At 36.8% G+C, this 21419-nt stretch overlaps 1 protein-coding gene across 1 annotated transcript in view; it reads left to right on the top strand.

The window, feature by feature from the left end:
* Positions 1-21419, top strand: part of LOC134537327 (kinesin-like protein Klp61F) — a 105221-nt gene that overhangs the window by 61642 nt on the left and 22160 nt on the right. Inside the window, exons 24-26 of the mRNA XM_063377644.1 lie at positions 3420-3819; positions 7486-7625; positions 9018-9164. Coding sequence (XP_063233714.1) covers positions 3420-3819; positions 7486-7625; positions 9018-9164 — 687 coding nt within the window. The remainder of the gene's footprint in view (positions 1-3419; positions 3820-7485; positions 7626-9017; positions 9165-21419) is intronic.

Raw genomic sequence — 21419 nt, 5'->3', positions numbered from 1 at the left:
CAATGTAAACATGTTGCTTTATTTTTTTCACTTGAGTTTATAGAAAAATGTTTCCACACTTCACTTTTTTTCTCCGTACTCGCCATCTCACTATAATTATAAAAAAAATTACTCAAAACCAATTCTAGCACATGTGATTTTTATTATGTTGACTGAATAATTCAAATTATAAATACGTTTTCACTTTTCACGTCACATATAAATAACACAACGGATAATGTTACCAAAGATGCCCATAACGAGTTTGTAAAACGCAGTGATAAACTGTAGAAGGTATCGGGACCACGATTTTTAACCGCTACTACGACTCGAAAAGATCGATTGTCATAGAATCCACTGCAACTGCTTGTGGTATTTTGATTGCGTGCCATCTATTTTACCTCTCTGGCTATAGGTAATGTACAAGGCCACTAAACAAAAATTAGAACAAAAGACGAAACGTAACTAAACGTGTAGGAAAAATGTATTTTTTATTGTTCGAGACAATGAGATTTATTAAACTTAATGAAATATCTGTTATCATATGACGGAGTTAGATGAATTTTGTAATATAAGCAAATATTACCGTATTTCATCCGAAAATGAGTAACAAAATATTACACGGTAAAAACCTACTTAATTACGCCGGGACGTAGATAATCAGCAAAGTAATTGTTAAGATAATCGTCGATTACGATTAATCGGAAAGTACCAATAATCGCTGATTACGATTCATCGGTATCCGCATCGGTGCACCACTAATTTCTAATATGGCGATAGGAGTCTACGTTGACAACCGAAGTATAACGAAGCCATCCGAATAGCGGTATTTTTTTGTTTTAACTACTTTACTGGAGTGACGAGAAAAACTATCACAGCTGTTGATAAATAAATATATACCGTAATCGCTCGCGTAATGTCCGCAGTAATTTGACCACATTTTTTGCCTAAAAAATGGGGTGCGGACATTATGCGAGGAAAAATACAAAAATACAAAATTTTGTGTTCTATTCAAGTCGTGCGTCTTTGTTCTAATGAGGATGGCGGGGGAGGCAGCAACGCGGCAAGAGGAAGAGAGAGGCAACGACTCCGCAGGGGGGAGAGGCAGTGCTATGACAAGGAGGGAGAGAGGCAGAGGCGTGGCTTAACCTCCCTCCTGCCAGCTAGCCAGCCAACCAGACGAAGGAGTGTTAGAATCCTTGACCCACTTCCCTTCCTCCTTCACTTCCCCTCTTCATCACCGACAACACTCCACATCAACACAGCGGCAGTGCGCGAGTCCAGCTTTCTTTATCTTTATGTCGTTTGAGGTAGGACTAACTGCTTACGTCTGGCATGCCTCACGACGGTCCTACTGAGAACGGACACTTACAAAATCACCTCCCACCGCTCACAATACATGGCTTGTTGTTTGATGCATGCCAAGCTGCCCTACCCTCAGATAAACCCAGAAAAACACGTTTTTAAATTTTATTCAAAAATGTTTACAAAACAAGGGGGGGCTTATACGCGGGCGGGGCCTTTGACCGTGCTTTGTTCAGTTCAACGAATTTCCCCACCCTTTCAGAACAGGAGAGAAAGGACAGCTCAAGGTCACGGCTTTGTTTACAGAGCCGTCAACTTTCCATTCATACTGCGTCCTTTAGGGGTGGCCAAAGTTGTCTTGCCCGCCGTAGACGACTGGTGCGGACATTATGCGAATTTTTAATTTTTTCTTTTAAGGATATATAAATAAAGGGTGCGGACATTATGCGAGGGCGGACATTACGCGAGTGAATACTGTATATATAGCTTTACGTTTGGAGTTAAAAAAAAACATTATTCACTAATCCTGTAAAGCAAGCAGAAGTAATTTTGTGAAGGTAAAAAAAATTAAGCTATCATGCCATTTGAAATTTTGAGAAAAAAAAGTTTTGAAAAATGCGTTAAAGGGTTAAAAACAAAAACAATGTGACGTAACGCGTAGTTCAAACACACACCCCCCCCACCACCACCCCCCTTTCCCACCAAATTCGTTACGTAATACTTGAACGCTCCCCCAAGTCCTAAGAGAGTTGCGGAAACATTGTCAGCCTACTGGCTGGAAAATGTGGCAATTGTAGCAATAATCACTTGGTTTATGTGAATCTACCATACATTCAAACGGTCACCACACTTCTAAATACAGTAGAACCTCGATGATACGTTCCCGTTTCATACATTTTCCCGTGTCATACGCCGATTAATTTTGGTCCCGCCGAAAGTACTATATTTACAATGGTTTACTTTCCCGGAACATACACTTATAAAATCAATAATTTCCCGTTTCATACGTTTTTACAAGGCGGAAAAGTCCTAAAATTCACAAATTTTTTTGTTATATTCCTCCTGACAAAATATGTTTTAATGCTTTTATTTTGAAAAACTTTCATTGTTTACCTTTGCAAACGTAAGAAAATAACTTTATCGCACCATAGATATGGATATTATCAGGAAGACTGTGCACCTCGCTACTAGCATCTATGGCCAGCACCAAGCGAGACTAGTGGCGCAAACTAGCAATGATTATGAAAATGGTGCACGCGCTTTACCAAGGCACGGATCTCATACATATTTTGTGTATTCATTAATCTTTGAACTGAATATACCCGTTTGTTATTGTTTTCTTACGATCGGACTGTTTATTATTACGTTTCTCAAGTTAAAATTTTATTGAAATTTGTTCTGTTGCATAAAGTTGTTTGTAAAATGAAACAAACAAGCAAAATTTTCTTATTTTCTTTTTACAATAGCCTAATTTTTGTTATTTCTAATTTAGGCTTGGTGATCTTTCCCCCTCCAAGAAAGGACTGCTTTACTTGATTATGGACTGTATTTTACATTTCTGGTGGTTTTATTACATGTATATATAATGATGAATTCATATCTTTCATTAATATAATGCAATTATTTACACATTATGTATTTAAGTTTAATCTGACATTGTGCTGGTATGCTAGACTTAAAAATTTTTTATTATTGCCATTCCCTTTTCATACACTTTCCCGCATCATACACCATTTTTGTGCCCTCCGTTGAAAAGTGTATGACAGGGGTTCTACTGTATATATGATTCCTTATATGGTACGATTCCTCCTCACAGCTTGGCTGATTGACGGTTCTGATTCCAGGCAGGATCTATGGAATCAAAAGCACTGAAGGATCAACACGCCCATCCTTAGTAAAAAAAACAGTGTTGCGAAATTCTTGGGAGTTAGGTTTATGATGCTCAGATTTACGTGCAATCATGATGGTGCATGCAGCTTTTCAAATGTTAAATTATTATATATAATTCTGAGTTAGTTATTTTAAAAAAGTGAACATCTTGAAGACGGTTTGTCAAATGTGTTCAGGCATTGGTGTGTTATCGTTGCCGGCAGCAGTCGGCGGAGGTGATGGAGGTGATGGTGTGGTGTGCGCAGGCGAGGGCGGTCACGGAGGAGGTGAGCGCGGGCCAGGCTGTGGCGCATGGCCACGCGGCAGGGCTGGCGGGGGCCGGCACAGCAGCGTGGGCGCGCCGTGCCAAGCAGACGCGTACTAGCGTGGGCGCCGTGAGCGCAGCGCTGAGCGCCGACCTGAGGGAGGCAGAGGGCGTGTCCGGCCGGGCCTGCGAGGCCACGGCAGCCCTGGCGCGGAGCGTCGCGGCGCAGGTGGAGCAGCTGCAGGAGCAGACCCGCGCGGGCTCCCTCGGCCTGCTGCAGCAGGTGGAGTGCAGCGCCGTGCCGCTGGCTGCCTGGCCCGCCCGCGCCACCGCCGGCCTGCAGTGGGCCGCCGCGCAGGTCTCCAGCATAGCCGAGGACCACGTCGAATACCAGCCCTCCGGTGAGGATCGCCCCTTGTTTACTATTGTGGGTTGGCACTTTCTTTTGTGTTACGGTGGCATAATCAAAGGCTTCCTGTGTAAATAATGAAATAGTGATTTCTTTCATTCATGTTTATTTTAGCCACAAACAAGTCAATGTTTTGAAACTCTGAGAAGAACACATTTTTTATGAAGCTTTTTTCTTTAAAGTTTTACGTGAAACAGACCATAGGTAACATACACATTTTTTAATCAGGGTTTTTGTTGTTGTTGTTGTTGTTGTTATTGTTGTCATCAAAATTAACATATGAGAAGGTTGAGACAGTGGGAAGTAATATTTAAGATATTAGTTCGAAGTTTATATACACGTTAACAAAGCTTTTTTTGGTAATAAAGTGTTATGCTAAAATTAAGTTTGAGTATTAGGGGTGTGATTTTCATGCGAGAAAAGCATTTTTATTGAAGTTAATTTTTTCATTACGAAACTGTTGTATGGAAATTAGTTTTACAGGGTGGCCACTCACCGGGAAAACCGGGAAAACCGGGATTTATCAGGGAAATCACGTTGACCGGGAATTATCAGGGAAATGTCAGGGAATTTTTTTAATAACCGGGAATTTTTTGTGTCATGTATATTTCCGCAGAGCTGCCAACCATTACGGATTTTCCGTAATTATTACGGATTTAACACAATATTACGGAATTACGGAACATCGCTGGTTTATTACGGAAACGAGGCTTTGTGCTGCTGGGTAACTGAAAAAAATTCCGTTTCTGGTGTGCGTGTTTCGTGAACGCAGTTCGAATACATCACGTGGTTGCGCAGATAACGGAACTGATAAATGTGCGCATGTACTGTCGAAATAAGTAGATTAATTGTTGTGTTTTGTAATAGAAATGGTACGGTATTACGTCCGTTGTACGATACAACTAGTACATATTCTCGGTCTTTTCGTTTGTTAGCTACTTACATCACGATAATTTTTGTACGGTACTTTGGCTAACCTGTCTTGTGTTATTTACTTTATTGAAAGCCATTTTTTTCATCAAAGTGTTTTTGTCGTGTGTACAGACGTGAAACCTGTTTATGTTGTTCGATAGTGTTGTGTTCTTCAGTGCCGGTTGTAGAAATGAAGCGTGTGACAGAACAATGTGTATCTGGGGCAAAAAAAAAAAGAACGTTATTCTTCAGAACTTTCGACCAAATTATATAAAAGAATGGCCATGCTTGTCATCTTCAAATGTTTAGGAACGCCGCGCTTTTTGTAATGTATGCACGTGTGACTTTTCGATTGCGCATGGTGGAAGGGATGACTGAGGACGGCATATTGAATCAAAGAAACATGCAGAACATTTTAAAGCCGTGACGAGCAATAAATCGATATCGTCGTTTTTCGCTACATCTGAAGAAACGAAAGTAACAAACGCAGAGTTATTGTTTACAAGTTTTTTGGTAGAACACAATTTACCGATAGCAGTAGCCGATCATTCGGGTAATTTGTATAGAGTTATGTTTCCGGACTCAAAAATTGCACATAAATACAGCTGTGCGAGAGCAAAAACATCTTCCTTAGTGGAGTATATAGCTGGTGAAACTAAATTGAAACTGTTGAATCTTTAGTAAGTGGACCATTTGCTTTAGCTATAGATGGGAGTACTGATTGTAATGCAGTGAAGATTTATCCATTAGTTGTTTCATTTTTAAATCAAACACAAGGTAAAATTTGCACTGTACTGTTATCCCTTGTTGAGAGTACTAAGACTAAGAATATTTCACAACTAGAAATGTTACACTTCAAAAATGAATTAAAGAACAGTTATCAAAAGTTGCGTGAAAAAATTATTGAGCGCTCGACACTGAAATACCCCATTACATAAAACAAAACACAGACTGCAGGTCATTGAACGGGACGCTATAATGTAAAGTGACATATTTAAAATGTATTTGTTATTTAACGAACATCCGTATGTATATAATGAAGAAAATACAGCAGGGTGCTAAAATATGAGTGATCTCTTTCTATAATATTATATTTTTTCATCAAAAGTATGTTTTTTTGTAATTGTAAATATCAGGGAAATTTTGAATTTTTAATCAGGGAAATCAGGGAAAAATCAGGGAATATTTTTAGTGGCTGTGAGTGGCCACCATGTTTTATTAAAAAGGAGTGTACAAAAGCATTCCCAACAATTAAAATTAATTAGTCATTAAAAAAACATAGTTTTTATCATGTTAATAACAAAAAACCGTCAATAAAATGTGAGGTGGAACAATGTAGTGTACCGATAACTTTCATCCTAGGAGACACACTAACCACAAAAGAGTGAGAGGCGGGCTATCAAATGTACTTTACTTGGCACAAGACAGAGTGCGTGCGTTGTAGCTATCTGTGAGTTATTGATGTCGGGCTGCATGCATGCATTCTATACAGACTTTAACATAACCAAACATATATGATGCCAACTAGCGCTTGGCTGCATTTTAATTTTCATAAATTCTACACAGCAGTGATGGAACAGATAAATATTATTACGTTTGAAAATGTGTTTTAAAGAGTATTTACATATTAAAAAATTTTATTGCTGTTAATTGAATAAGTAAATTGTAATATTCTAACAAACAATGGATTTCAACTTAAATAAAAATATCTGTTCGTACAGGAAACTGAGGTTTTGGGAAAAATCTTAAAAGGAAAAAAATTATGTATATCTTTCAGAGAAAATAGCAAGACCGAAATATTTGACTATATTGTGTGGGGAATGCCTTAAATGATTTATTATTGTAATTACAATATTTTTCCATTATAACTTTCATACTTTAGTGACACTTGAAAAAACTGTTCTGTGATCTTTGACAAGGTCATGTTTACTACCGTGTTGCACTCCAGACCTTCAATCTTGCTCAAAAATTCTGTGTAATGTACATTTAATGAACACTTGCAAAACATTTTTTTTTAAAGTTCCTAAAATAAATGTTACGTTCAACAAATATTTTTTTATTTCTAATTGTTGGTATTCAAGGTCGAATATGAGTAATTTCATGTTTGAAAATTTTAATGTTCGCATATGCCTTTTTCTTCTTCTGCTTCTCCTCCTCCTCCTCCTCCTCCTCCTCCTCCTCCTACTACTACTACTACTACTACTACTACTACTACTACTACTACTACTACTACTACTTCATCTTCTTGAAGGGGTTGTAATAAATGTGGTCTTAACAACAGGGCTTTATTGTAATCTTCTTAAGCAGCTAAATGAAGCAATGTGTCTTTTTTTAAAACAGCTTAGCCTTTCATGCAGATAATTATCCAATAATGGTTAGCCATAATCATGGGTAAGCCAGCATTTTAAAGCATGCAAAACCAAATTTTATATGAATTCTGTGCTCACACCATTTCCTTAAATTATCTGTTAAAAAAAATAGTTATTTTCTTGTAATAAAAAATGAAAAGTGATTAAATATTGGTATACATTTACGATATGACTTGGTTATTTGTATTAATTGTGCTTGCAAGTTGTTAACAGTATGTAATGTATTTACATTCCTTGCTGAAGCAATGTAAATGTAGTTAGTAGTAATATGTTTCAATCCTCGAAATATTTAAGTTGGTAGGTTTGGCGGGAAGGCATCGTAGAGAAGTGTTGAGCCCCTGTGCCGGCGTGCCCTGAGCAGAGTTGAATGCTCGCAGGAAACACTCCGGAGCGCAAGGAGTACGAGTACCCCAAGGCCCTGGAGGCCACTTCGCCACACGACAGCATCCTGGAACAGTTCCGAGCCACCAGGAACAACCTGCAGTCCAGCCCGGACTTCCTCGATTCCACTTGTGAGGTGAGACCCTCCATTATCCTCTTGACATGTCACACAGTGTTGGTAAGTGACCACTTTAGAATTTTATGAAATACGTTGTGAAGGTTGTCCTCATGGAGATTAAGAAAAATGAATTTTGTTTTTCTTTCTCTTTTTTTCTAATTTCTCAAACTATTTCGAAATTACAACTATATAAATTTTCCCAATATCCGCCAAAAAAAACTTAACCAACTTATTTTGAAATCACCATAGCTTTTCTCCTAATTGAGCAAGAGAGATGGGAGTGGTGTCATTTTACTCAGTTTTAAATGCTCTTTCTTTCTAAGGCAACCGTGTGAAACTGCTCTAAGGGTCGCCGTGGTAGCTGTAGTTTTGTGCCGTCAGGGCGCCGCTTCGTGTGACGCTGACAGTGACTGCAATGTTGCATGTTATTCCGTACGTACTGATTAAGGTCTGGCCATTAGAAAGCTTCACAAATGGTCCTCGTGGTTTCGTCACTGCCCTGGTGTCCGGCCAGCCAATTGACGTGCAACGTGTGAAACACCTGGCCCCGATTCTCGCGTGGTGTAATTGCTTGCCAAGGTTTTTCGCTCCCGGCAGAGCATGCCTACAGGCAACCGTCCACGACTTGGTAACCCGCATGCTGTGCCTCGGCACAGCTGCTTATCAGTGTGTGCAAGTGGTCATCTGTCCCAGCCAATCTTCTAATTTACATATTATTGTTTGTCTTATTTATTACGCAGGATATTACTAAAATATTTAACATTGTCCTGACTAAAGCAAAAACATAGCAGTTAAAAGTTGGTTTGATGGGGGCAGAGCCCTTTTTTTTACACACACATTTCACACGGGCATTTAGTCATTATTTTTTTTACTATTTTTTTCGTTCAAAAATACCAGTTTCTTAACTGTTACCTTTTTCTGATCTGCAAATACACAATAACATTATCTAAAGTGTGACTTTTTAGTGGGTATAATGTAACATAGAACTGGCAAGTGTGTGAAATGACAGCCAAAAGGCATTAAAATAAAATCATACAAATGGCATAGTGTCTGCTCATTTACTTAGACATAAAGATGAAAGAGAATTACTATGGCAGAGATCTCTGAATAAAATAATAATATTGTAAAATTAGGTTACAAACTTTGTCTAGCATATTAGAAAGTTTTCTGATTTATGTCTTGCGGAAAATCATAACTAATCATGACCGTCCTAACCTCAGCATAATGTGTATAAAAATTTGTTTGAACCTCTAAGTATCTGCTGAAAAGAAGTAGTAATAATAATAATCATCTACTATTTGGGAAAACCGCAGCCCTGTAAATTAAGGTTTCCACTGGAAGAACCTTCTATAAAGTTTTTGTTGCTTTATGGTAACAGTTGTGTAGTTATTGGCTGGCTGATTGTTTCAGGAAGAGCAAGTGTTGCCAAGTGAGGGGAACAAGTCTCAAGTGCTGCCATCCACATCCTCCCCGAATGATGGTGAGACTTCTTCCCAGAGTGAAACATCGTCCACGGCGGCCGTGACTGGGAGCGATGTTGACGTCTCTGACATGATGGTACGTGCTGAAGACTACTTGGAGTTCGTACATGACCTAGTAGTTGTCAACATACATGTGGTCAACCAAGTGACTGTGAAAACTCAAGCTTAAAAGAAAGAATATAGTCTTCTGTGTAAAGGAAAAACTTTATATTTTAAAATTGTGTTTATGTGAAAGATTTTAAAGAAAAACTGTACATAGATTATTCCTTGATGTGCGGAGGCTCAGTCGAGTCTAGTCTAGTCTAGCAAATAGCTTCAGCTCGACTAGGCTCGAATGTTGAATTCATGGTTCTCTGCCAGATGAGACTCAACAGTATTTTTTAAATTTATTTTAATAAGTATTCTACATTTTTTCAACAAAAATATAATCACGTACGACTATTATGAAAATACTTTATTGTGAAACTTTGTATCTCCTGCCATTTACACATTTTTTATTTCAGTTTTATTTTATATAATTATAAAACTTCCAAAATGTACATCCAGCTATTTACTGATCCCAGCCACCTAGCAACCTTCTTTTGGTGAAATATTTTGAAATGTTTCGACCACCAGCTTTGGCATTAAGCCTTGCCTTGGTGGGTCTCGGCTGTCGCCCCAAGGTATGTTTTGTTCTCAGCAGTACCGTGAGTTAGTGTGGCCGCAGGATTTGGGCTTTAGAGCTGCAAGTAGGAGATTTTTGGAGCGACGAGCTAATCTTCTGTTCTAGTGTGTGAAAAAGCATCTTCAAATGTGGGTATTTAAATTTTGGTGGGAGGGGGTGTTTTCTATTGAAGAGTGAAAAACAAAAAAGATATGTTTAAGAAAATTATTTCATTCGTATAGCGAACTTAACCTAGAAAAATTAATAAACTTGCTTTTACATTTTCTAAACATCATTCCGACCCAACTGCAGATAAAAAAGTGTTTCAAGTCGGTTGGGGTGTGTGGTGGGGTGTTTTTTTCTTTTCTTTCCCATGTGAAGTTTTTTGTATCAGAGATGGATAAGTCTGCAAATTATTGAGTTGAGTAAGGCTGAGTTCAGTAATAATACTGTTGATTCTAGTCCATATTTCACAAATGTTTAGTTGAGTTTAGTAGAGTTCTTAAAAATAGAGTAAAGTTTGAGTAATTGCAGAGATTTCAGAGGATAATTTTATGTTCCTGGTATTTGTTGAGTTAGCATTAGCATTAAAATTGAATTTAATATACCCTCTTTTATCACATAATAGTCGCACCCATATTTTAGGGCGTCAAAATTTGTATTTAAAAAAAACCTCTCGCATAAACGTTGCATGTTTTTGGTCCCGAAATTAGATTCCAAGTGCTTTGTATGGGTTTTTTTTCCGTATAAAACGATGTATTTTAAAATAGAAATCTAATATTTATTCGGACATTACCTCTTATTTAATTAACGGTAATACGAAGTTGTCTTAGGTGTAAATTTTCTTTTAAAGACTTTAAACGTTATAACCTTCATCTGTTCATCTGCGTCGCCGCAGTGTACCGCTTACAAAAATGTAGCCAGCGCTCGTTGCAATCATTGTTTGGTTATGTTGCTTCCCGTATAGAGCGCGCACACGCAGCCGAGTATCTATATCTCGCCGAGTGCATGCAACGCACGCTCTTTGGTTGTGTTGCTTTCCGTATAGTGCGCGCACACGTAGCCGAATATCGATATCTCACTGAGTGCATACAACGCGTGCTCTCTGTCAAGTGCCAAGGTAACTACGCATTCGAATCACAGATATTGTTTTTCTATTTAAAGTTGAAGAAAGGGTTATGTTACATGACTTCTTATTAATTTAAATTGTTGGCATGCTCGTTTATACTTCACTTTTTTAATAAACGTACTTTCCATGAATGAGTTTTGTTTTAATTAGGGATGGGGCGAATCCTGATTTCCTCGAATCCGAATCCTAACTCAAATCCTTGACTGGAATTGCCGAATCTCGAACCCAAACCCGAATCTTTTAATAGATGATGTCCACATATCTAATGTAAGTGAGATGTATTCTGCTTGCACTAAAAGTCCCTTGACTTTATCACATGTAGTTTGGTACATTTCTGGTATAAGTGTATATAAAGACAAAAAAATTTTCTTGAGAAATTTCAGTTTTAGTACAGATTAGCGGTTAGGATTTTTTCTATAAATAAGCTAGAGGTCTGCGAGCCTAGCTCGAGCTTTTGTGTACAGTTACACTTTTGGGAAATTATTTTTATCTTAAACTTAGTATAATGTTTGAATAAAGTATTAAAATGAAGTGGGCTTATTAATTTTGGGTAACTATTTACAGAGTGTGTTTACATTTTGCACTGCCATAAAAAAAATAACATTTTTTTCCATTGAATCTTAACCGTTTCCATTGGTTTATTAGTAACTGATATCATCCAACTAACATAACCAAGTATATGTTTGTGTAAATGTAACATATCTTTGGAAAAATTTCATCTTTGTCAATTTTTCTGGAGTCCTTACTGAGCTTCAACAAACTTAGCACCAAAAATCATGTTGTTTCAACATTTCCACTTTTCAGCACAATAATTCTGAGAGAAATTGTCACAGAGTATTAAATTCTGTTCTTTAATCTATCATGTAGAACAATAATTTGTTCTGCACGTTCGGGAGTTAAATTAGCTCTATGATTGGTGATAGTGTTTCCAGCAGAAGAGAAGCGTCTCTCGCTGGCAACCTGCTTGGCTGGAATGCTTTAGTAAAATTGCTTAACCTCAAAATTAGTGTCATAAATATCTGTAACTGGTCAGTTTAATCAATTGAAAGTAATAAAAATAAAAGCATTTTACTTCATTCAATTTACACTTGCAAAAAAATATACACACAATAAACCTACATGGAAATTAAAGTCTTTTTCAATATCCTGAAGTCTGAAAAATGTTTACTCATGTCATTAAATGTAGAGCTGTATTGAAGAAGCCGATTTTGCCAATATTTAGTTGAATCGGCATTTCTGCCGACTTCCGATACAGTACGCTCGTTAATTTTCGGCCGATATTACTGAAAAACGAAAGAGACTGCCATAACCTAAAAATCCACGAGTACCATTTTCACTTTTCGTAGTAGTACTGCATTCTTTCAGATCGCATTATTTCTTAGCAACATGTGCCATCCGTACATATCAAAGTTTAACATCCTTTTTTTCCCAACAATGTTCTTTAATTTAATATGTCATAAATAAATAATACATTACTATCACGGTAAATATACATCTCAGTTGTTACGGTAACTATAGTGCAAATATGGTAGCTATCATGCTTCTGTAGTAATTATGGTATCTACAAAGAATCTTTAGTTCTTTTTATGGTAATTATTTTAAAATAACTATTGGGTTTGTACTGTAGTTATGGTACATCATCCATATTTCTTTGTATGTTGTTCATTTGTCTTTTCTTCATATTTACGTGGGCCATTATTTGAGACAGGAAGTTTCAGAAAAAATTTTAACGGACATTATATCACACATTTAATGGTGTAAATGATGAGACCTCGGGCAATTTAAACGCTTTATACGGAAAAACCTACCATGCGGGACCTCGTAAGCGAGTTTTACTGTATTTTTTCCCCGTAAATAGTAAAAAACCGAATCCTTTGACGAATCCTATATCAGACCCGCCGAACCTTCGAATCCCTAGGATTCGGCGGATTCGGCGGATATTGGATTCGGTCGCCCCATCCCTAGTTTTAATGAATAACTTTATCTAACAAAAAAAATTTCCTCATAATCGTAGCACCCCTTCTTTTCAAATTTGATTTTAGAATAAAATGTGCAACAATTATGCGAGAAAACGCGGTATGTTTTCAACAAGTTAGTCACTTGTGCAAGTGAATAAGTAAAATATAACTATGTATCACTTATACATATTACTCCTATTAGATTCTGAAAAGCTCAATAGTTGTGAACGCCTTAGAAGTCAAGGCAAATTGTATGGTTGTTCCGTTGTATGTGTGGCCCGGCTAGAGAAACGTAACAAAAGACAAACAAAGACAAACAATGTTCTTTAGGGATATTTCATTACGGTGGTTGCGTTCTACGTTATTTGGAAATAAAAAGAGTTTATTAAATTACCTTTGTTTATTTCTTTTCAAAAAAAAATGTTTTTTGTCATCATTACATGGCCTCAGTACACAATTTTACAAATGAATTTAGTTAGAAAACTTAGTTACTTGCACAGTTTTTTGTCTTTTCTTATACAAATTTTTACGATTCCTTTGAATTTGGATAGGATGAGGTCCAAATACATACCACAACACCATACATCTTGCCGTTGACGGTCGAGGAGTCTTGTCACTCGCCAAAAAAAATATATACTTTAGTAATGTCCCTTGGTTAACTACATAACTCAAGGTACCGTCTATGGCGGACCGTAATCCCACGAAGTCGGACCGATGCCGACGCCTAGGGCCTAAATTTCTAGTTAATTAGTCCGAAAAAAAAATGAACTTAGGGTAAAAAAATACGGCCTGGCCCCAGCCCCTAGGCGTTAAATTATCTCTTAGTAACTTTCCATGATGTCTTGTGACTTGCCGTCGACGCGACCGTGTTCGGAAACGATCGAGCAACAAGTGACTTGTTCGATGAGACTACCTTCCCTTGTAAAGGTGAAAACAAGGGAGGCAACCCCATGGGCCAACTGACCAATCAGAGTACAGAATTCAGAAACAAGTATCTCAAGGAAATAAGTATTTTAAGGCTTTCCATGAAATTTAACCAAAGTAATTAATAACAATTCTTAACAGTTCTGAACAATTATCCTTATCTATAGGGACCCCAGAAAATGGTGAACCACGAAATACAGGAAATACCGCGAAATTGGGCACTATTTCACCGTTTTCACGAAATCTGCTATTTTTTCACAAAACACGAAACTTTGCGCGAAATCCACGTAATTTCCGTTACCAAGAATGTTTACATTGGTCGGATACTGTAAATAATCTTACTATCGATTGTATTGATATCGCGTAACGAAATCGATTGTAGTTCCAACATGGCGGCAAACGTGTATATTTACGTTGCCGCTATGTAGCAGCGTTACGAACACAATTTTCGTGTAGTTGGTATTAGTTCTCAACAATTCTAGCGCACAGAAGCGAACACAATATTTACTCTTACATAATAGTTTCATTCTGGCCGAACACAATATTTTTTCGTGTGCGTGCCACTACGGCATAAATGTTTTTACGGTGCAGCTTGCAGTAGTGTTTCTTTTTTATAACGTCTCGGTTACTCGGTATTAATTTCCAAGCATCTAGTTAGTAGTGCTTATTTTTGTGTTAAGATGCCGAAAATAGTTACGGTTTTCAATCGAGAACGAGAGATGAAGCAGGAAGGATTTTATACATTTGATGTTAAGGATAAGATAATAATGTGTAAGTTTTGCAACGTTCGTGTGGACTGGATGCGTCGAGACACATGCCTAAAACACGTTTCTAATGCAACTCATAAAAAAAAATTATGTGCTGCATCAACGTCGACTACCGGTACTGCAAAACAGACGTCTATAGAAGCTGCTTTGCAAACTTCTAAAAACATAGTTGTAAACAAACAACAATTTATAATTGACTTTGTTGAAATGATGGTGGGGGCAAACATACCTTTGGAAAAAGCAGATGACCCAAACATGAGGACCTGGTTAAATAAATATGTTCAAGGTACTGTGGTTCAGTATTTTTATTGCAAACATAGTAATATTACAACACAATTTTTAAAAAAAACCAACATTTGGTTAGAAACAGATGGAATAGAACAGGCTAGGGGAACACAGGGTTGCTGTAAAGGAGATAAGACCAAGAAGAAAACTAGAAACACTAAAAACTTTTTAGTGTTTGCCAACTGAGTGCATTTTAAGTTTAATATTAAAATTTAAAAAAATTTGAAGCAAAACAATCCTTGTTTGCCAATTTCAATTTTAATTTAATGTATCTCACCAAATTTTTACACCAATATGATTCAGTTTTATTTCCCATTTTCTAGGGTCCCTACTTATCTATATATTAAATAATTATTATCCTTCATATCAATGTTATTCTTAATCAATATTCTTATAACCCAAAAAAAAATATATATGTATATAACGAATCCTCATTGTGCAATGCTACATGGTTTAGTGATTTAAATAATGAGAAAATATTGATAGTAATTTTAATAAAGTTCTTCTGGTTTTAAATGATTTTTACCGTCCAATTTCCTAGATGATAAATCTATATAAGAGCATATATCATGTAGTCTGCGAATATCAATTTGTTTGGTTTGAATTGAATACAAATACAATGTAAACTCTATATAATGACACTTAACGGACTGAGCATTTTTCGGCGTTATAGAGAGTGGTCGTCAAATGGAGAGAGATAAAAGATATCATTTAGGGATGGGGCGAATCCTGATTTCCTCGAATCCGAATCCTAACTCAAATCCTCGACTGGAATTGCCGAATCTCGAACCCAAACCCGAATCTTTTAACAGATGATGTCCACATATCTAATGTAAGTGAGATGTATTCTGCTTGCACTATAAGTCCCTTGTAGTTTGGTACATTTCTGGTATAGCCTAAGTGTATATAAAGACAAAAAATTTTTCTTGAGAAATTTCAGTTTTAGTACAGATTAGCGGTTAGGATTTTTTCTACAAATAAGCTAGAGGTCTGCGAGCCTAAGAATTTTACTTCGAGCCGAGCTCGAGCTTTTGTGGTACAGTTACACTTTTGGGAAATTATTTTTATCTTAAACTTAGTATAATGTTTGAATAAAGTATTAAAATGAAGTGGGCTTATTAATTTTGTGTAACTATTTACAGTGTGTTTACATTTTGCACTGCTAGAAAAAAATAACATTTTTTTCCATTGAATCTTACCTGTTTCCATTGGTTCATTAGTAACTGATATCATCCAACTAACATAACCAAGTATATGTTTGTGTAAGTGTAACATATCTTTGGGAAAATTTCATCCTTGTCAATTTTTCTGGAGACCTTACTGAGCTTCAACAAACCTAACACCAAAAATCATGTTGTTTGAAAAGTACATTCACATTGTTTCAACATTTCCACTTTTCAGCACAATAATTCTGAGAGAGATTGCCACAGAGTCTTATTAAATTCTGTTCTTTAATCTATCATGCAGAACAATAATTTGTTCTGCACGTTCAGGAGTTAAATTAGCTCTACGATTGGAGATAGTGTTTCCAGCAGAAGAGAAGCGTCTCTCGCTGGCAACCTGCTTGGCTGGAATGCTTTAGTAAAATTGCTTAACCTCAAAATTAGTGTCATAAATATCTGTAACTGGTCATTAAAGTTTAATCAATTGAAAGTAATAAAAATAAAAGCATTTTACTTCATTAAATTTACACTTGCAAAAAAAAAACATACACACATAAACCTACATGGAAATTAGTCTTTTTCAATATCCTGAAGTCTGAAATATGTTTACTCATGTCATTAAATGTAGAGCTGTATTGAAGAAGCCGATTTTGCCAATATTTAGTTGAATCGGCATTTCTGCCGACTTCCGATACAGTACGCTTGTTAATTTTCGGCCGATATTACTGAAAAACGAAAGAGACTGCCATAACCTAAAAATCCACGAGTACCATTTTCACTTTTCGTAGTAGTACTGCATTCTTTCAGATCGCATTATTTCTTAGCAACATGTGCCAACCGTACATATCAAAGTTTAACATCCTTTTTTTTTTTTTTTTTTTTTTCCAACAATGTTCTTTAATTTAATATGTCATAAATAAATAATACATTACTATCACGGTAAATATACATCTCGGTTGTTACGGTAACTATAGTGCAAATATGGTAGCTATCATGCTTCTGTAGTAATTATGGTATTCTACAAAGAATCTTTAGTTCTTATTATGGTAATTATCTTAAAATAACTATTGGGTTTGTACTGTAGTTATGGTACATCATCCATATTTCTTCGTATGTTGTTGTTCATTTGTCTTTTCTTCATATTTACGTGCGCCATTATTTGAGAAAGGAAGTTTCAGAAAAAAATTTAACGGACTTTATATCACACATTTAACGGCGTAAATGATGAGACCTCAGGCAATTTAAACGCTTTATACGGAAAAACCTACCATGCGGGACCTTGTAAGCGAGTTTTACTATATTTTTTTCCCTGTAAATAGTAAAAAACCGAATCCTTTGACGAATCCTATATCAGACCCGCCGAATCTTCGAATCCCTAGGATTCGGCGGATTCGGCGGATATTGGATTCGGTCGCCCCATCCCTAATATCATTTTACTATTCTATAATAATATGTACATATTTACTAATATAGTACACATTTTACAACTATGATAGCGTCACTTGATCCAGATCTTCGTATTGAGGTTTCTTTAATTTCTTAGCAGATTTTCCATCCTCCTCTGCTTGCAGAATTTTTTCTTTGTTTTTCCATATTGTAGACACGGCAGAGCGGCTAAGTCCAAAGCATCTTCCAACATCACCGATCTTTTCTCCCACCTCTACTGAGCGTATTAATAAAACTTTTTCGTCAATACGCAAAGATTTTCCTTTACTAACCATGTTTACAGTTAGAAAGTCTGTAAGCAACTGCGATAATGATAACGTGTATCAACTTCACAAAAGTCTAGTGGCCGAGGTAAACATTTGCGATTTCATCATACAAAAACAAAATACAAAATTTCTTAGATCCTCCGGTACGTCAGTCGAAGTAAACACGTGCTAGATAATACACAGGGTGTCTACTGACCCTGGAAAACCTGGAAAAATCAGGGAAAATTGTAATCAGGGAAAAATCAGGGAATTTTTTCAAAAATCAGGGAATTTTTGTTTGGTAGGTTGTAGTTGGCAATACGTTTTTTGTTTATTGATCAGCTTGCATTGACGTAGCATCATGTGTATCCCCTCCCATTTTTATTTTTGAATGGCAAATAACAAACAGTTCCCACGTCCATTTTCTTTTATTTTCCATCGGATTCGGAAGTGGCTTCAAATCACGTGATACAAACTGGTTCAAGATGGTCTGTTGTTCTGCTGACGTGATGTACTGCAGCATGTACTTCCCACGTTCGGATTATACCGACAGGTGCATTTAATTTTAAGTATCTATGGATGCCTTCGACGTAAACTGGGCATTATTGTTAGCTTTGAAAATACATATCACAGACACTTTTGGTGAAGATTCGCCATCTTTGCTAGAAATTGGTAGCTGTGGGCTTCATACGGTCCATGGTGCTTTCAAAACTGGAATTTCTGCTACACAATGGGACGTTGTTAGTTTTTTGAGGCACAGTTACTATTTGTTTAAGCATGTACCTGCAAGGAGGACAGATTACATTAGAATAACTAGATCAGAGCTTTTTCCCAAGAAATTTTGTGCAATCAGATGGTTAGAAACTACTGCAGTTGCTGAGCGTGCCATGAAAACGTTACCCCACCTAAAGAAATTTGTTAGTGAAGTTTCTATTTCAATGTCTTTCAATGTAGGTAGTGGAAAGTGCTCTTGAAGATAATCTTCTAGAAGTAAAATTTACATTTTTCCACTCTTTGGCATCAGAGCTGGAATTGTTTCTTACAATGTTCCAAAGAAATTTGTTAGTGAAGTTTATATTTCATCTGTCTTTCAATGTAGTGAAAAGTGCTCTTGAAGATAATCTTCTAGAAGTAAAATTTACATTCTTCCACTCTTTGGCATCAGAGCTGGAATTGTTTCTTACAATGTTCCAAAGTGAAGCACCCATGGCACCTTTTCTGAATGATTCACTGTTAGACATTTTATTAGCTTTGGCATGAAAGTTTGTGAAACCAGAGGTACTGAAGAGCTTTAGGGAAAAATGCAATGTATCTTGATTGGATGTAGATAACCAGGAAAATCTATTGACTGCTAACAATATCGAGTTGGGTTATGCAGTACGCCATGCCATCAAGAAAGAGAAAGTACCAGAAAAGTCTGTCCTGTTACTGAAAAATGATGTTAGGACTTGTCCAAAGGTTATGGTAAAAGAACTTCAAGACAAAAGTCCCCTAAAGTACAAACTTACCAAATGAATTTCCTGCTTATGTCCGTCTATGGCTTTAAATTCGGGTGTGAGGAAACAGCGTGTGAAGTACAGTTTATAATGTTGTCTTCGAAACAGGTGGCTATCAGGACAAGAAGCTGATAATATTGAGTGATCATATCAGTTGGTATGTTCCTCGCAAGATTCTGAAGCACTGCTCTCGTCTTTTTCTCGCCTTGATCACTTGTGGATGCTCATTCTTAAGGCACATACAGTAGTTGCCAAAACAGGCCTTCTAAAGTTTGTGATGATGATGATGGAAATGCATCATTGGAAAGAGGATTTTCAGTGAATTCTAATCTGCTGACTGAAAACTTGCAGGAAGAAACATTGATTGCACAAAGACAAGTGTATGTCTTTGTTCAACGTTCTGGAGGTGTAGAGCATGTTGATATCATCAAGTCCATGTTACAGTATATAAGAAATGCTAGTTGTAGGCGTAAGGAAGCCCTGCAAACAAAACAAAAAGAAAAGGAAACTACAGACAAGAAGAAGGCAGAAAAAAAGGAGAGTTGAAGAGGAGATCAAGGCATTGCAGTTTAAGAAGGCTCGAATGTTGGATTTGGCTTGTTCTGAAGCAAGTGCTATAGATAGAGCCAAGATTATATGGTTTTATGCGAAATCGCGAATTTTTACGCGAAATTCATCCCAAACCGCGAAAAATGCGAAATGTTTTCTAACCACAAATAAACACCTCAATATTGATTTAAATCGTTAACTACCGACTATTGGTTGATTGACAAAAATTCCGTATCTGTTTGTAGAAGAAATGGTCGTCATCCAACTGCAGTGTGGTGGTTATTTAATGCGTTAATTATTCATCTTAAAAAAATTACAAGATATCACAAAAATTGACGATATCACGAACAAAAAAAAGATCGTTATCGGAGTTAGGTTAGGGTTTTTAAACGCATCTAGCCACTAGAGATCACGCAATATTTACAACTAACGATCGTAAACTAAAATTAACAAGTTAACAAACACAACAACGTGAAAAATCTCAGCGCCTTGTTTGCTGTATCCTTTGAAAAATACACGTGAACAAAAACTGCATTTTTTAAATAAATGCGTATGAAAATAAAATAAAAGCGAACATTGATATTTAATGATCACTTGATATTTTATGAAATTTCACTGTAACACAATTTTGTGTGCTTGTTGAATAAGCAGTTTACCGTGAAGCCTTCATTTTCATTTCACACTTCACAGGCGAGAGAGCCAAAATCGTAACATAATCGAAGTTTTCCGATCGCTAATGAAAAAGTACCATATTGCAAGGATTTATTTATTTTACGGTCATTAAATATTTTAAATAACGCTTACCTACCCAACCCTCCCGGAAAATAAATAAAAACATTTATTTCACTGACCTGACATAACCTAACCTTTTACTTCGGGTTGAGTATATGGCTCTCTCGCCTGTAAAAAGTAGGCTTCCCGCGGTTTATTTTTTCGCTACAACTTCAGTAAATACTAGTTTTTGGTACCTCCGGGCTTTGTTTACAAATTACGTGCATAAATGAAAGCTAAATTTCTTAATCATGCCGAAAAATAAAGCTACTGCAGCATCACGTGCTGACGAGTTTAAGAATGAGGGATTATATGTCAGTGACGGAAAAATACTTTTCTGTAAATATTGTAATTGCCGTTTGGAGCATGAACGTAAGGACACGGTAAACAAGCACATAATTAGCGACAAACATGTAAAAGGTAAACGATCCCCATGCACTTTGAAACGACAGCTGTCTATCCCAGAAGCAGGAGTGGCGCAAATATGCGCAAAAAAACAAAAGGAAGATTTTGTTCTCGAAACTGTTGAAGCCTTTGTAGCTGCAGGTATTCCTCTTGAGAAACTTGACAACAGCAAGCTGACTGCATGGATGCAGAAGCATGTAAGTGGTGCTGGTGATCTTCCAACAGCGGATTGGATGAGGAAAAAGTACATTCCCCTACTTAGAGAGAAAAAAGAAGTGGAAATCAAGCAGCAGCTCTTGGGGCAAGATGTGGTCATACTCGCAGATGAAACCACTGACAAGAGTAATAATTGTGTTTTCAACATCTTGTTTAAAATTCTGAAACCAGGTGCTGAACAAGATGTTATCTTAGGGGCTTCTTGTGTCCTTGATGCAGCAAATGCTGTTTGTTGTTCTCGGGCAGTGATTGATGTATGCTCCAAATATGAAGTCAAGGAAGAAAACATAATTGCGTATGTTACAGATAGTGCCAGGTACATGACAAAATCTGC

This window comes from Bacillus rossius, chromosome 12 (genome assembly GCF_032445375.1).
Source record: "Bacillus rossius redtenbacheri isolate Brsri chromosome 12, Brsri_v3, whole genome shotgun sequence".
Taxonomy (NCBI): Eukaryota; Metazoa; Arthropoda; class Insecta; order Phasmatodea; family Bacillidae; genus Bacillus; species Bacillus rossius.
The sequence above is the reverse complement of the archived record's forward strand: the minus strand, read 5'-3'. Positions and strand labels throughout refer to the sequence as shown.